General features: G+C 41.6%; 1 protein-coding gene across 1 annotated transcript; it reads left to right on the forward strand.

The window, feature by feature from the left end:
• The first annotated feature begins 3,031 nt into the window (after positions 1–3,031).
• Positions 3,032–17,211, forward strand: dcaf11 (ddb1 and cul4 associated factor 11). The gene is made up of 15 exons (XM_073488205.1): positions 3,032–3,263; positions 3,620–3,863; positions 5,935–6,062; positions 7,247–7,365; positions 7,643–7,707; positions 7,935–8,035; positions 8,275–8,421; positions 10,383–10,437; positions 10,878–10,946; positions 11,185–11,242; positions 13,504–13,689; positions 13,920–14,073; positions 14,588–14,740; positions 15,704–15,810; positions 16,033–17,211. Exons 2-15 carry the CDS (start codon positions 3,634–3,636, stop codon positions 16,129–16,131), a joined length of 1,671 nt encoding a protein of 556 aa, XP_073344306.1. The 5' UTR covers positions 3,032–3,263; positions 3,620–3,633; the 3' UTR covers positions 16,132–17,211.
• The last annotated feature ends 266 nt before the right edge of the window (positions 17,212–17,477 follow it).

The following is a 17,477-nucleotide window of genomic DNA, read 5'->3' on the forward strand; positions in this document are numbered from 1 at the left end:
CTGATGTTGAAGGCAAAACAATGCAGCCTTCATATAAAACGTATAAAAGGCTACATAAACTGCTTACAAATAATTAACGGTGTTATTGATTACATTCAGTCATCCATGTCCCCCTTCCTTTGCAATCTTTTCACAACACAACTGTTGTTCCAATCATCTGCACCCTCAACTGGTTGCCAGTGTTGCACTACCTTACGTTGCTAACGCTAGCCAGCTAAGGTTAACGTTTCTTATGCTAGCTAATGTTACGTTGTTAATGCCAGCTAATGCTAACACTAAATTAACGTATTGGCTTTTATAAATGGAATCGTGATCAATATACAAAAAATATACAAACCAACAAATTTACAAGAAAAACCTAATTAATGTTAAAGTGAAAACAGATTTCTACAAAGTAATTAAGCTGATTAATTAAAAATATATAATGTAAAATAAGTGATTGCAAAAGTAAACAATTAGGGGGTGAATACTTTTTATTGGCGCTGTATGTAAGGTAGTGTTTGTCAGTCTTGGTGTTTCATATATGTCCCTGCCCCAACACACCTGATTCAAATAAATAGTTCGTTATCAGGCTTCAGCAGAGCTGGATGACGAGCTGATCATTTGAATCCAACCCTCGTGTTAGTGACATCATCTTGCTGAACAGTCACCAAAACCAGTAACTTAAACTTTGTAGAGTTGGTCCGGTATATTAACAGCTCACAGAGCTACCAAACTAACCTTTCACATTACTGCAGTTGTCAGTATGGCCAGATTTATTGTGATGTCCACCTTTGTTAACACTTTTTCTGTGTCGAGGTGACGGTCACGTTGGTGTTGATGACATATGTTGAGCGAGACGATGTAGTTCACTCAGTGCTTTAACACAAACTAGGTGAATAAACGTTGGTACCTGTATATCACTGAGGGGTGTGAGTATTACTTAGGCCTAAGCAGTGGTTGACTTCAGTAGCCTGGCAGTGAGTTGCACAGAGAACATTGTTTCATCAGAAACTTCGGCCAATAAAGTAAATACTTAGATGCTTTAGCCCTGTTGGGTTCCCAGGATAAATGCATGGCATTGCATCAGGATTCAGAATCAACTTTTTGGCAAATCCCATGGACCTTTGACAGAAATTCATGAAACATTTCTTACTAAAATGTTCACCACAAACACGGACTCCCACTGCATTTGTGGGTCTGCTTAAGTGCTGTCTATAAATAGAAAAAATAAAAGTCCATCCATTTCTGTTTCAGCTCAGGATTCCTTGGCAAATAGTGGATGGAGGCTCTAGGCTTTGGTGTGCATCCAAAAACAGCACAGTCTGACATGTTAACAGAAGTGGACTCTCCACAACTCCTCCCACTGGAGCTGCTTTCACTTTCAAGCATCTTTTCTGTGTGCTGGAAGTCTCAGATTTCCACATTGAGGCTTGTTTAATATCCATCAACAGTGATGCATACTGAACCATGGCTGGCTTCAGGTTTGTGATGTCACAAATATCTGCACGCAGACATCTCAACTTGTTTTTAACAACAGACAAACTCCTCCATGAGCAATAGCGTTAGTCTGTTAATCTAAATAGTTAGGCTCAGCGATGGTGCTTGTTCCATCCACATTATTCAAAAACCGTGATGGAATTAAAACTTCAACTTCAAATAATGGTTATGTTTACTACAGGGCTATTCACACTGCACAGAGTTGACTCTTGGATAACTTAGGCCCTTTGCATACACACATAGTTAAACCAGACTTAACCTAAGCCCAGGGCTATAGGATTCACTATGCAGTCATGCTGGCCCTGGGCTAAATATCCATTGCAACATGTAGCTAATGTTTGCTTCTACAATGCTGTATGACTTCTCTGTTTACTTTAGCCCAGTTTCACACTGGCCCTATTTATAGTTATTTTTTTAACTCCACAAACTCTGGGCTAACACTGCTCTGGAGCAGTGCCAGCAATCCCAATTCTTTGGTGGGCTAAAGTCGAGGTTAGCCCACTAAAGAATGTACCAGGATTGTGCCAGTGTGAACGCTTTCTTAGGCTCGGACTAAGAAGGTTGTAAGAGTGGTGGTGTGCGGTGTGAAGAGCCTGTAAACTTTTAGTCTGCAAACAGTTTTAGAAGTGAACCAAATTGCATTTAAAACAACAATGGGAGCCAGTTTCACTCTCCATGGGGTCCTGGGGCTTTTGTGAAGAGGCCCCTCATATTTAATTTATCATTACGCTGACATACATCGTATTCCAAAGTATGGAGAGAGACATTTGAAGTTCTTTAAATTACTTCAAACCAAATGGCACACAGTGAATCTAGGGCTCAGGGCCCTGGTAATCCAGCCTGGTATGTCAGAGAAACTGTGGCTCATTAGATCGTTTTGTAGGAGCTAAAAAATGGAGGTATATGTCAAACATTTACAGATAATGAGATTAAGGAACCCTGGGCACAGATCAAATGCCTCAAACGCCCGCGGTCCCACAAAGCACAACCCAGGCACACATGAAGGTAGCCTGATTTCTTTTAGTTGTGGCATCCTCCGAGTAAAAGGGGAAGACTTAAATATTATCGCTCAAGCCTTTGCTCTGGAGGTTTATTTAGTAAGCCGCACATGATGCCAAACGATTACCAAGCACAATGATCTCTTAACACGTACTGTCTAGTAAAGCAGTGAGCTGGGCAGATGTTGTTTGCAGAATAATTAAAGATAATTAGCACAAAAAAAAGAAAAGAAAAAAGAGTTATATGCCTACCAAGATGCATTAATCTGTGGGATGCACCATGACATGTTTTAATCACTTAAATAAATCTATAATATATAAATAACCTATAAACTTTGCTTGACTTCTTAATATAGTAACACTGCACAACCCAGATCATCATCCTGTGTCGGCTTTAGTGGGTTCTTCCTCGGTTCTTTAGCTCTGTGTGTTTGTTGTGGTTGGTTTAGTGTTACAGTACTTTGTGTACCTGCTGTGTTACTGTATTCTCCGTCAGTCACCGTCCTGGCTGCTGTCTGGAGGTGCTGATCACGTGACGGCGAAAGGGCAGGGGCACGCGCAGGGTTTTTTCACACTTTTGTAAACAACATGGCGATTCACGGACTGGCCCTGCTGCTAGCCGACTGAACAAACACTGTGCTGTCACACCTTCTGCCTCTTCGTGCGGTGAACGTCACACGCTGGACCCCGTTGAAGTCACCCCGTCGGGCAAATTGTTAACTTCGCACCGACACGACAACGAGCTGGACTGACGAGCTGTCAAGAAGACCGTTTGACAGTCAAACGGTAAGTCGTTAGCATTTTTAGCTAGTTAGCTCAACAAAACCATCCTCTTTATCTTGATCACGGTAAGCTAACCTACGGGGCAAATGTGCTGTTCTGTTTCTGTGCCGAACACGTCATTTGTCGATCTGAAGAAGTGGAAGTACAGTGACTAGAGCAAATAACTCGTACTAATTTTAGTTTAGCTAACGCAGGTGTGTGTTTTTAGCCATTGTTGCCTTACTTCTGGTTTCACATTTCCTCTCTAGATCAGTTCACACACACACACTCTCTCTCTCACACACTGTACTTGTGTTCACCTGGCTTCCGCCAGGTAAATCTAAGACTGTCATTCAATGTCAAATGATTCTCCCTACCAGGCCCTCTTCAGTCTATGGGCTCTCAGTCCAGTTCTGGGATGTCTGGTGGAAGGGGCTCTTCCAGTGGCAACCCAGCTGAGCAGTCTGATACAACAGAACCGAACCAGAGCAGCAGCAGCAGCAGTAGCAGCAGCAGCAGCAGCAGCCGAGGCCGCAGGACGGCTGACAGGCAGCAAGGGGACAGACAGCCGGCATCAGAGGAGGACGTTGACTTAGCTGAAGTGCTGGCTTACCTACTGAGGAGGTGAATTGAGTTCCACGATAACTCAGAATCTTCCAGGCAGAAACAGGCAAAAAAAATAAATAAATAGAAGCAATACAATTTTCAATTTGAGAGCTCAAACCAAGACTGACTTCACTAGGCCAAGATGACCCCCTTTAAACTAATAGCCCCTCCCCTGGGCATATTTACTTACATAAAAACATACAATTAACAATATTATCTGGCAGAGAGAAGTGTAAGTAAGTGTATGAATATTTTCCACCGCTGTCTAAAATTTCCCCCATATCCAAAACAAGTTAATTGGCAACAAAATAACAATAGAAAATAATTGGATAATTGGATAATGGGATAATTGGAAAATAAAAAGCATTTTTATGCTGATCACATGACCCTCAAAACACACAAAACGCTCTTCTTAGCAGAGGAAATTGTTACGCCCATGTTTTGCCAGTCAAACTCATGAATGTGAGATGATAAGATGAACATGCAACATTTCATCACACGGTGAATGAGAGTAATGTTTGTGTGAATATATGCGTACAGGAAACAGCAAAACAACCAAGTGTGTGCCCTTGATCATGCTACTGAAACAGTTGCAAAAAGAGCTATAATTGCAAGTTTTTTTTTTTAACTATTTAGCGAGCGGATCAGAGAAATGTGTGGTGTGTGTGTAGGTGTGTGCGCTGCCTGCAGGCAGGGACACAACGGAGAAATGCGGGGTGTGTGTGCGTCTGTGTATGCGGTGTTCGTGTGTATGTGCGCAGCCTGTAACCAGCGACACAACTATGGAGAAATATGCGGTGCGTGTGTACTGCGTGTGTGTGTACTGCAGACAGTCAGTGACGGAGCTGCTCTGTGTTTACTACTGGTCTACTAATTACCGGATCCGATATTCAGCGTTTATCTGATTATTATTGTTTTTTATTCGATTGCTGATAAAATAAATTCATTTAAAAATTCACTTCTTTGGCTCAGATGTAGCATGCAATCTGGAAAGCAACTAGTAACCTAAGTTATCAAATAAATGTAGTGGAGTACAAAATTTGCCCTCAAAATGTAGTGGAGTGGAAGTTAAAATTAGCAAAACAATGGAAATACTCAAGTAAGGTACAAGTACCTCAGATTTGCACTCAAGTAAATGTACTTTACATTCCATGACTGGCAACTACCAGAACAAATGTAACTACTCAAACTACGATCTTTGCTTGATTGTAAAGTGTCATGGTTATGAAAAGGTGTAACAGTTCCTGTTTCGGCTGGAGAGAGGAAACTTCGTCTCGATGCTTGCTGCTGCCCTAGACTTCGATGACGGGTGCTTCATTCAGCTGGGAGTGTGACTACAGAGTTTACTTCATGATGGCGTTGGACTATGTTGGCTCCGGTTTGCAAAAGGCCCATAGAAAAGAAGTAACGCTTGTCACATCTTTATTATGTGACAGTTTATTAGATACTCTCAAAGTAGAGGGAAAGCTCACAGTGTTATTACCTCCCTGCCAAGAGAGCAAATAAGTGAAACATCACATTACATTCCAGTGTTACTAGAGTGGGGGTTGGGAGTTTCCCGTCCCTATTCCAGGTTGATTTTAATTCAGTTAAGTTGTTGGGAATTTTTTGAATAACACCAAAAACCACAACTAACAGAATAGTTTTCAGCACTTGGATCTGATCCATGACAGTGGCCTCCAGTGATAACACAGCAAGAGGAGTCAGTAGTAGAAAGTACAAGGATCTGGAAGAGTTGAAATGAATAAGTAGCACTCTCATTTCTCACTTCAGTTAACATTTAACTACTCTGGAGCAAGCTACTGATCCCCCATCTGTTACAGTGGAGCTGCATCGTGAAAAACAGAAGACTGTTGTTTTACCCACAGCACAATAGCCTTTGTGCAGGCAGGTGTCTTTGCAGCTTTGTTTTCTGAATGAGTATTTCAAGTGTTATTAATTTAAGATGTCTGTTCCACTGTTCCCTGTTATTCCTTGAAATTCTTTTTTTAGGTGCTCTCTTTGCTGTAGAGGGTTGGATTGATTTGATCGTCTTGTATCACCATTTAGACTGATTGGTCCTTGGGCTGATGTGAGTTTGTGTGTGCAGGGGCCAGGTCAGACTGGTCCATGGCAGTGGAGCCACAGGGCTGCAGCTGGTCCAGTCATACTCTGACTCTGATGAGGACAGCGACGGAGCCTGGGAGGGTCGGCTGGGGGACCGCTACAATCCACCAGGTAACCTCATACTAACACTTTTCACTGCAAACTATATTGTATCTGACTTTATAGTATTTTAGAGCCCCTCGCCGTCACTCCTCTGCTGAAAACATAAGGTTTTAACAGCCAAACACATCTGAGAGCTTGTGAAGGTCAGTTTGAACTAAAACATTTACTTAAATGTAAAATGGAGACATTTCAATATTTTGTACAACAATTTAATCTATAAAGCCCTTCAAAACTGGTTAACAACTAACAGTTTAATTTCGATAGTGAGTTCTGTGTTTCTTGTCCTCAGTATCATTTGATATCAGAAAACAAAAAAATGATTGACGAATGGTCATTAAAATATTAATATTGACTACAATGACTACATTTACATGCACACTAAAATTTCTCTATTTTTCCAAATTTGATATGGCTCATGTCAGCCTGTTCCATTTGGACATATGGAATTATTCCAAATGTAGCATTTTCAGACTGGGTGATTTGCTGTAAGTAGCATTTTTTGGAAATGTATACACTGAAATCTGAATATGCATCTCAAATGGGGTTTTTACGGCAGTAAAAAGGAAACAGACACACTGCCTGTTTCCTGTTTACGGTCAGCTCTGTGTGTCGTCATGGATAATTTGGATACACACACCAACTAGCCAGCAATTTGGAAAAGTGGAGGCGCATGCCCAAAAGAAAAGCCCCCATTTCTGTTCTCAAGGAGAAACATACCCACTTCCACGTTTAAACATTATGAAAGACTTGGATATCATCAGGTTTTGGTTATGCACAAATATTGCAATGCTGACATTTTCAAGAAGGTGTTTGAAGGAATAAAAGAGAGAGGTTGTGCTCACATGGTCTGTCAAGTCTGCCACCATTGAAATACTAAGAGAGAATTTTATTTTGACTCAAAAGAATTAAAATGGTACAAGCGGTTCCAGCTGTGAGACACGTATGTCACGGGACATGACACGTTATTGCACGTTAATCTGAATATGCAGAGCTGCACGTAAACAGGAATATTAGAAGAATATTTATTTCAATAGCCATGTGAACAGTTTAGTAGGAATATTGTCCTTTTAGTCACTGTGTCAGTTGTAGAAAAGACCAAAATTCTATTTTCATAAATATGCAGGACTGTTGAATCAGAATGTAATTTATGTAACAAGGTGTAAAAGTTTGATTTGTGTGTGTTGCCTTTTAAGTGGACACCCAACCTGACACACATGAGGTGGACCGGAGTGAGATCCGGACTCAGATCCTTCTGGCCACAGCCTCCTCCGCCCAGAAAGGCCGACACAGTTTCACCCACATGCTAACAGAGGTCAGACCACAGAGATAAGATAGCATGAAAATGCTTGAATGTAATTCGCAGATTCCCAAGATGATGATGATTTGTTTTCATTAGTTTCATCCAGTTTTACAAGACATTTTTGAAACAATTAAGAGCTCTACTTTGGCATAACAAGTTTTCAACCCGATTCTTTCCGTATTTTTTTGAGATGACTTAAGTCACTAACTTGTTTGTGTTGGCTAGTTTAATTCCTGATGTTTCTCACCAGTTTGATGTTCTCTTCTCTGATGAACTCTTTGCTGTTTAGAGAGAACAAGGCAGATGTAGAGGCTCCAGTTTTTCCCATGGAGAGTGCAGTCGTATCCGCACACAGTAAGTGATCTTTAAACTCTACACATTTCCAATATTTCTCAACAAACTACCACAAGGTGACACGGAGACTGAATGCGAATCAGTTAGATCACAAAAGTGGCACATTATGATCCATTTCATGTGACTGATTGCTGTATATTTTTTGTGTAAATCTACAACATGACCTGATGTTTACTCACACTCCTGTCTGTCACTGTCAAATTATATTGACCCTTGTTCCTTTGCAGTTTTCTGCCAAACCATGTGTCCCACAAGGATACTTACCTGCAGAAAGCCTTCTGTGGAGTGTACAGCGAGGATGGCAACATGTTTCTCTCTGCCTGCCAAGGTAAATAACCCCAAGTTCCAAGATGAGAACCCAGAGGAACTGAATCGGATCTGATAATCATTTGTTTAAAACCACTTAGTCCCCCAAATAATTAAGGCCATCAGATTTGTGTAAAACAAACAAAAAGTTCTTAGAAAATACCAAATCTAGTAGCACTATGTCATATTAATTCGTTCATTCATTCCTTTGATTACAGCTAGCCATTATTTTTTTAAACTTTTTTCTGTTGTTTGCTTTAGACCAGAACATCCGCTTATACGACACCTCCAGGGGGCGCTTTCACCTACGGCGAACAGTGAAGGCTCGTGATGTGGGCTGGAGCGTGCTGGACGTTTGCTTCACCCCTGACGCACAACATGTGCTCTACTCCAGCTGGTCTGACTACAGTAAGGCTAGGGACCTGTAAGATCGTCATCAGTCGATGATGCTAATTAGTGACGTGTTTTGTTCGCAAGAGTCATGGCTTGGACAGCTAGTGATCCCCTAAAACGCATCCATACTATCCACATGTGGCTTTTACTGATGATGCAGTAACTCTTGTCCCTGTAACTTAAGCATGTTGCAGTTAGCTGAGCTACAGTGCCAAGAAAAAGAAAGCAGAAAACACAATAGGCTAAAGTATGGCTGGACAATATGGCCTTAGTATACTATTGATATTTTTAGACAGTATACAATAAATATGTTGATATTTTGAATTCTCCTCCTTCATAAATGCTATGACTGTGTGACAGAATCAAATATCACAATATTATTGACTAAATACCTTTTTATATTGATTTTGCGTCGATGTTGTAGGGATGACAATTGGTACTTTTATAAAAATATTCACACAATCAGATTTTTGATAAATAATCATCAGTAATGTGGATATGATGACTAAGTGAGTAAAGGCAAGTATTAAAACAAGTACAACACTCTGGTAAGGGCCCATGTCCACATAATGTGTTTTTCTGAGCACAAGCATATTTTTTTTCCACTTGTTCCTGATGAGAGAGCGTATGCAGTGCCCGGCATCTTTTTTCAGAGCACTCTGAGCGCTTCTAGGTGAAAATCTGAACTTTTTTAGAAGGGCACTGGGGTCGTCACCATTGCTCTTTTTCAGGCAACCAATCATATAATAGATCGAGTGCGACTCGTACCTGTCGCCCTGGTTTCCAAGAAAATGGAGGAGAATCTTGTTCTGGTCGTGTCTGTCTATCCTGAGCTTTATCAGACAGAAAAGGCAATTTGTTGGAGCACATCATACAAAATCCTAAACTGAGTGGTGTGCTTTTATCACCCTACCAGTTGTAAGCTGTGTAGTCTGCCCTCTGTTGCCATAATGTTAGCTAATGTCAGTCAAAACCAATGTGCAGCATCTTTTCTATCACAGCACAAGTGCTTCAACCCAGCGCTCCCAAGTGCCCTGCCAGCACTTTTCTGCTGGAAAAACATATAAAGTGGACAGGGGCCCTAAGGTCAGAAAATGACTGTACTGTACTGTAATGCAGCCTTCAAAGTCATGAACAGGGTTACACTTATGTCATACCAAGATACAACAATATCCCAAATGTGAAACGATATATAGTCTCATATTACGATAATGATATATTATTGATATTAAGCTAATAAAGCAGAAACGGTTGCAAAACAAACAGGAAACTAAATCAAGACGACCAAAAAGACACAAAGTCAAAACACAACAGGCAGAGGCTGAGAGTGAACAAGACCAACAGTCCCCACTTCAGAAGCCGCTCTCTTCTGATGCCGGCACAGGAGCTTTTAAGCTTCATTACCAGGCCAGGTGCACCTCATTGAGCAATTAGATGTAGTATACCTGGGCAGAGTGAGAGAGGACAGGAGGGGGGAAAAGGACAAACAGCACAGGGAGCAGATTAAGCTGAAAAATGGCCATAATAGAAAAATAAAAGTAATGTCCATGGCTTGTAAACTTCTTTCTGCCAACAATTCCAAAATGCTTCAGTATGTGTCACATTTTATAGATGCAATAAAATACTGTCATTTGAACCTACACCTGTCAGTGATGACGCTGATGATTCATGAATGTGTGAAATCTCAATTTACAGCCCAAGATAGAGTGAATTACTGTGTTTCTTTTGAAATGAGGATTTCTGACACAGTTTAAGTTTTATGTTGGTAGGCAATATCAACTAAAGCTAGAACGACGTATCTTTCTATTGTAGCCCAGCAGATCAAAGATGTGATATTCAGCTTCAGAAAACACTGAAAATCAAATCGTTGCATGTTTTTGCAGCATGACTGTTAATACATGGTTGTGTTCTGCCAGTACGTGTTCGTAGAATGTGTTGTTGTATTCAGACGTTCTCTCTCTGTGTCTTCCCCACAGTTCATTTGTGCAGTATAGATGGAGACAGTGAAAACCACACCGCCCTGGACCTCAAGTTAGTGTTTCCCTCATAGTAACTTATAGCATTACGGAGCAGGTAATCTATCATTCCCTACAGGCCGGCCCTCCTCTCCCTTCATTACCACCTGGATGAATGATGCTGTCAGAACTTGTCACCTCAACATTCATCCTCTCGCTCTGTGTGTGTGTGTGTGTGTGTGTGTGTGTGTGTGTGTGTGTGTGTGTGTGTGTGTGTGTGTGTGTGTGTGTGTTTGCTAATTGGAGAGCTCATTATTTCAACAAAGCGCTGCCATTACACTCACACCACTCCTAACAATAGCATTGTTTAAGAGTTGATTGGTGCCTTCATCAAGCTTTTTTGGTGTGGGATGACATGCAGTAGACAGTGTTGTTGTGATTCAATATTGGTGCCACTGCTGTAGTGTTAACCTGCTTGTGTGTGTGTGTGTGTGTGTGTGTGTGTGCGCTTTGTAGTCCAGATGAGAGGAGGTTCTGTGTGTTCTCACTGGCTGCGTCCACAGATGGCAATGAGATCCTGGGAGGGTGAGTACAATTTGCTCTTATGTTTCAAGGCAGTGGCTGACAGAGTTGAAACCAGAACTGAAGTCTCTTTCAGAGATGTGGAATCAAGCAGCTCTTCTTTTTCTGCTGTTTATTCGAGGTTGATTTTTTTTTTATTATAAAAGACAAGACACCTATATCTAATATAAAGGATGATTGGTTTAGTTCAATTTAAACCTTGAATGCGAATATGTTCATTCTCTCTCTTGTCTCCTCTCAGAGCAAACGATGGCTGCCTGTACGTTTTTGATCTTGAGCAGAATAAGCGAACGTTGAAGGTCAGTGTGTCAGCGTGCATTTGCTCTTTTTGCTTGTGGGTCTGCTTGTACCTGTTTCTGAGTAGCGTCCGCCTCTTGTGCCTCATTCTGTGATCAAGGTGAGCCAGACATTAGCAGACCTGAAAGTGTGCTGGCTCACATAAAGTTTTACACCACCCTGCCGTCTGAAAAGTAGCAGTCTAGCTCAACCCTGCTGCGGGACAGGGGGGTTAACCCTCCTCCCTCAACCCCCCTCTGCGTAGAAGTCAGTGGCTGGCCTCTACCATCTGCTTCATCACTGTCTTGTGCGCTTTTTCACTCTGTCCGTTTCATTACCTCTGCGCCAGTGTGTCTGACCTTGTTCCTTTTCCCCATTTTTCTGCCCAGGATAAGTCTGAAGGTGGTCTATATTTTTCTTATTCTTAATAAATCCCTTAAAAAGACCGAAACCAACATTAAACCGATCCTGCTAACATATAATGCCTGTGGCCAGAGTCTCATTTATGTTATTCTTCAGCTCCACTGTTGTCCAAAAACTACTAAAAACTGACCAGTGAGCCACTTTGGTAAACTTGGTGAACTTGGTGTTCCTTTATTACAGTAGATGACATTGGAGCTGCAGTTTATTTTGAGTGGATCCTATAAACACAGGTCTGCTGTAAATAACCTCTAGGGCACCAAGATAGTGGTTGAAAATAGTCCTCAAATCTTTATTTACTTTTGTTTTAGTGCCGTCAACTATTTTGATAATTGATTAATTATTTCAGTTATCATTAAGCAAGAAAGTCATAAACATTTTCTTGTTCCAGTTTCTTAACGGTGCATTATGTAAGAATTTGCCACTTGTCAAATTGATACACAAAACAAAAAAGGAGCAGCATATCACCAGAGTAACTGCTAACTGCTGCTAACTGTAGCTACCGTTAGCTTGTTAGCTCAGCTAGCCGTGCAGTTAGCTGGTAGCTTGGGGACCAAGGGAGTGTCTTGTTTACACGGCTAGCACAGGGGCTGTGGCCCCAGGAGGGGCTGGTGCTAGCAGGTTAGCATGCTAACTTCAGAAGATATCTGTGCAACACTACACATAAACATTATAATGTCAAAATTGCTATTCATTAACATTCTGTCGATAATTTGATTTATGAAGGTTTTCAACTAAAATTCTTGCATGGTGCCCCTTTAATTGTAAGGATATACTGCTGTTCTTTGTCATTTATGATAGTAGATGAAGAGTCTTTGGGTTTTGGACTGTATGTTGGACAAAAGAAGCAATTTGAAGACATTACTTTGGGCTCTAGGAAAAATTTTGTTTTGGTCTTTTCAGAGGATTTGTTGACAATAACAGAACAAGACTTAAAGAGTCTACAGCCATGCTAGCAGCTCTGTGAGGCTGTGCTGAGGCCCAGCAGTGCTTTTAGCTAAATGCTAACATGCATGCAAACATGCTTGCAACGGTGATGCTCATATGCTGATTTCTAGCAAGTGCAGTCACCATCTTAATTTCAACATATCTTTAATATCAGTGTTAATTGAAGGGCAAGTGAGGCTGATGGCAGCATCATTAGTTTTGCAGGTTTTTGATCATAAATCAAAGGTCTGACCAAATAAATAATTTGACCTGGTGTCTATAGATAAAACGTTAGGGGAACATTCTGATTACAATCCATCCTGAGCAGCACATGAATGTCTGTGGCAGATGTTTCAGTCTGGACAAAAGAGGGACTTACCTGCATCACTATCCCACGGCTCATAAAGAGCATCGCCATCTTCACTCTTTATTGATGTTGAATAAATAACTACATTTCAATAAACTACAGTAAAGTTGTATGTATTTTTTTTCTAGTCTATTCTTTTTATATTTCATTTTATAATAACAAAGACCAGACTCTGACTCTGTCAGTGTTTTTAGCTGTTATTTTTATAGTTGTAATGGCAGAATATGTGTCATCATGTGTCACAAAGTCTCTGACCGAGGTATACAGTGGCTGAGTTAAAACATACATCCTGTGTAGTCACACACATCATGTATTTGTATAACAGAAAATGTGTCTGCCTTTTAACTAAAGCTGGAAATACATTGGATCAGTTCTGGAAACGTTGGGCTAGCTTACATATTGCATTTTTTTCTGTCACGACTTTAAAGTACACACAGACATGCACAAGCACACAGTGCTTTCACAAAAGCATGTATACTACACACCGTCTCTCACAAAGGAAACCGCACACGCTCACTGGCTTGCACACCCTCCACACAGCAACACTGACTCTCTTTTGCGTCTCATCAGATTGATGCACACGAGGACGACGTGAATGCGGTGGCGTTCGCTGACAGCTCGTCCCAGCTGCTCTTCTCTGGCAGCGACGACGCGCTGTGCAAGGTGTGGGACAGACGGACACTGCGGGAGGACAGACCGCAGCCTGTCGGACAGCTGGCCGGCCACCGAGACGGCATCACCTTCATCCACAGCAAGGTGGGGAGGAGAAGAGAGGAATGCTGCTGGTATTTTATCAATGTGTCAATGAAAAGCTCCCTAAATCCTTGCGGGTAGTTGAATATGACTGATGGCTTGTTGGAAGTTGATTAATTAAATGTCATTATTAGCCAAGTTTACTGTATCTTTAACCCAATTTATTGGTCTAACCCTGAGGTTTGTTTTGTTTTCCTCTAAAAATTTGGTCACCTGTGTCGTGACTGTGGCAGGGTGATGCACGCTACCTGATCAGCAACTCGAAGGACCAGTCCATCAAGCTTTGGGACGTCAGGAAGTTCTCTCCCAAAGAGGGGCTGGCAGCTTCCCGCCTGGCCGTCACCCAACAAAACTGGGATTACCGCTGGCAGCAGGTTCCCCAGAGAGGTGAGGAGGAGGAGGAGGAGGAGGAGAGACGAAGCTACTGGCAGTGAATGAGTCATGAGGGAGGAGAGGAGGTAGAGGTCACCTGGAGGAAGACAAGAGGAGGGGATAAAGATAAAATGATGTTGTAAAAGAAGGGAGACAGGGCCAATGACAGAGAGGTGAAATGTGGGTGTGTATGTGTAGTGAGGGTTAGGGGATATGGCAGTAGTATAGCCATGCATAAAGAAATGAGTGATTAGCATTGCAAGTCAAAAAGGAGGGAAGGCGGAGAGGTGAAGGATAGGAGCTAATGAGATGGAGCAGGGAGAGGGGGGAGGAGAAACCTAAAAATAGAAAATATATCTAGTTTACCCCCCCCCCCCCCCTTTTTTTTTAACACCTGATTTTACATGTTTAGGATCATTTAATTCAGTGTGTCACTTAGTAAACTTATGTGAGCTAAATTATGACTTAAAGATCTTAATATCTGAAAGTATTATGTGTATTTACCTCCTGGCCCTGTTGTCCCTTTCAGCCCTGAAGAGACACAAGCTAACAGGCGACACCTCTGTGATGACCTACCGCGGTCATGGCGTTCTGCACACCCTCATCCGCTGCCGGTTCTCTCCAGAGTTCAGCACTGGACAGAGGTTCATCTACTCTGGCTGCTCCACTGGCAAAATCATCAGTGAGTGCCACCATGTGCCTGTGTTATTTTGTGTCAGCACCATAGACTGTATAAAACATGGTCGCAGTCTGTGTGACGTCAGCGACAGGTTTCTGAAGAGCCTAATCTGATGCTCAGTGTGGTGGCTCCAGCCGTCGCTATCTTGGCAGTGCCTGAAATTTAACTCCTAAAGTTTAACTCCTTCTTCTTCTTCATCTTGGTCTTCATTTTCTTCCTTGTTCTCTTCATCTTCTTCTTCATCATCTTCTTCTTTGTTGTCTTCTTCGTCTTTTTCTTCATCTTCTTTGTTGTGTTCTTCTTCGTCCTTCTTGGTTTTCTTTTTCGTCGTCTTCTTCGGCTTCTTCATCTTACTCTTTGTCTTCTTGGTTTTCTTCTTCTTCATCTTACCCTTCTTCCTTTTTCTTCATCTCCTTTTATTCTACGTAATTTTTCTTTGTCTTGTGTTTCTTCTTCTACATGTTCTTTGTCATTGTCTTTTTCTTCTTCGTCTTCTTTGGCTTCTTTGTCTTGTTCTTCGTCTTGTTGTTGTTGTTCTTCATCTTCTATGTTGCTGTCAAGCAAGCTCCCCCGCACTTAATTATGCAGAACTTTAAGCCTTAATATAATTTTAAATAAATATTCCTCTTGATACAGTTGTAATAAATGGAGTAATTAGAAAAATTAGAAAAATCTTTAGATACCAAAACCATTTTTTGTACCAAGCCGTAAATTGTATTTTTAAATGGTCGTCCGTTGGGATCGACTCACTTTTTGGGCCAGCCTCAAGTAGCCATTCGAGGAAGTTTTTGGCACTTAATTGCCTTCATTTTCCAGCCACAGAGCTTGCAGCTTGTTCAAAACCAATTAACCCAATGTCGTCATTTTTACACGGAGAATAAATACAGTTCTGATGTGTATGAGGATGTTATACAAAGCACATGCCAACAAGTAGCTAATTCTGTTGAATCCTTTGTGTGTCTCCAGTTTATGACGTGCTGACGGGCGCTGTGGTCTCCAGACTGTCGGGCCATGACGCGTGTGTGAGGGACGTCAGTTGGCACCCTTACGAGGACAACATCGTCAGCAGCTCTGTGAGTGCTGTTAATGCAAACTGTTCCGCTGGAGTGAAAAAGCTCAAGTTCATAAATGTGACATTAAATTGAAGGAAAGCATTTTTCCAAAGTTGTTTTTGAATGAAGTCGGAGAATTTGATGTGTTCTGCTTATAACAGGTAATCACATGGAGTTGATGTTAAAAACAGCAGGACAGTTCAGCTCTCACCTTCATCCTCGTCCTCCTTTGTTTCTCCACAGTGGGACGGAGCGGTGCGAATGTGGGAGCACAGACAGACGCATCCTCTAGAGGAGGAGAGAGAGAGGGAGAGAGACTCACAACAGGTGAAACACCTTTGAGACGGTGAGAGAAGACAAAGGAAAAAGATGTCAGAGGAAGTGACATCACAACAGAAGGGGCGACGCTGGCCCTGACACAGGACAACAATAAGCTCAAAAGGACCGGGAGAGACTTAAATATTTTAAAATTCAATGCTGGATATTAATGATTACAATTATAGCTTGGTTGTGAAGTGTTCATTTGGAAGGCATTATAGCCTTACGTTGTCATGTGCAGACTAGGGCGCAGTGAGATGGCCTACTTCTGTTCCTCTTTTGTTTTTGCCTCACTGTTTTGCGTCAACAGGCCGAACCTTTTGAATTTGTCCTGTTAACACTTACTTAATAAGATATGGAAATGTAATGATAAGTTAGTGACACAAAAATCATTGTTGGATATTGCAGGGAGAAACTGAGGATGATGATTCTGTATAAATGTATAGTATTTTCATGGTATGTGTGTTCAGGGAGTGTATTCGTATAGTTATCAGCGTGCTGACTTCGGCTCAGTTTTGACTCACGGGTCTTCGTCACGCACAAAGTTCACCTTTTAACACCCAGCATACCCAAAGTCACAACTCCTAAACCTGAGCTTTCCACTGGTGCACCTCTTGGTCCGCTGTTCAAGGGCAACTTTCTGGTAGTCGGCTTCCTATGTCGGCTATCTCTAGCACACCACATAGACCAGGATGCTTAAATGTACTGCTAGTTTCACCGTCTTACTCAGAGTGATTTTACACTCAGTTCTCTTTGGACCACCTTAAGTCTGAAGGCAATCCTTGTATGTACACAGCCATAGTCTGAGGTATTGTTATTGATCCCAGGTCAGCACTCAACTCTGTAAACACAAGCCCTGAGTCGATTGAAAAAAAAGAAACAAGAAGATGAATTATGTTGGCCAATATAAACCTGTGATCTGTTTAAAAGATTTGAATGTGACTCATAATATGTTGAGGCTTGATGAAGGGACTGAAGATGTGAGCGTGGATCAAAACTCACACACTGATCTGTATATGCAATTTTCAGGTGTTTATATCAAAGCCCAAATTTCACTCTCTGTTGTTTTACAGAAACAATAAAACCTCTCTTAAAATTTTACAAGCGGAAGCTTTTTACTGAGTATTTGCTGCTGTTGATGGCAAGCCCTGTTACTCGTATTTAAATTTGCTTTATCGGGCTTTAAACATGCGGAAGTGGGCCGCAGAGACAATGCAACACTTTCATATCCTGATAACAGTGAACTAAGTGGAGATAAGTGCCCATTTGCACATCACATGGTCCTCAGTGGCAAAATGGTTTTCAAAAGTTATCCTTTTTCATTTAGTTTCTTTTAATGTGGTGAGCACAACTGCAACATGTGCATTTAC

Source organism: Pagrus major, chromosome 19, assembly GCF_040436345.1.
Source record: "Pagrus major chromosome 19, Pma_NU_1.0".
Classification (NCBI taxonomy): Eukaryota; Metazoa; Chordata; class Actinopteri; order Spariformes; family Sparidae; genus Pagrus; species Pagrus major.

Bases quoted from the DNA above. Each gene is read 5' to 3' on its own strand.
- dcaf11 (XM_073488205.1), top strand. From the start codon at position 3,634: ATGGGCTCTCAGTCCAGTTCTGGGATGTCTGGTGGAAGGGGCTCTTCC. The intron at 6,063-7,246 runs GTAACCTCATAC...TTGCCTTTTAAG, and splicing joins GGACCGCTACAATCCACCAG to TGGACACCCAACCTGACACA. The intron at 7,366-7,642 runs GTCAGACCACAG...TTTGCTGTTTAG, and splicing joins TCACCCACATGCTAACAGAG to AGAGAACAAGGCAGATGTAG.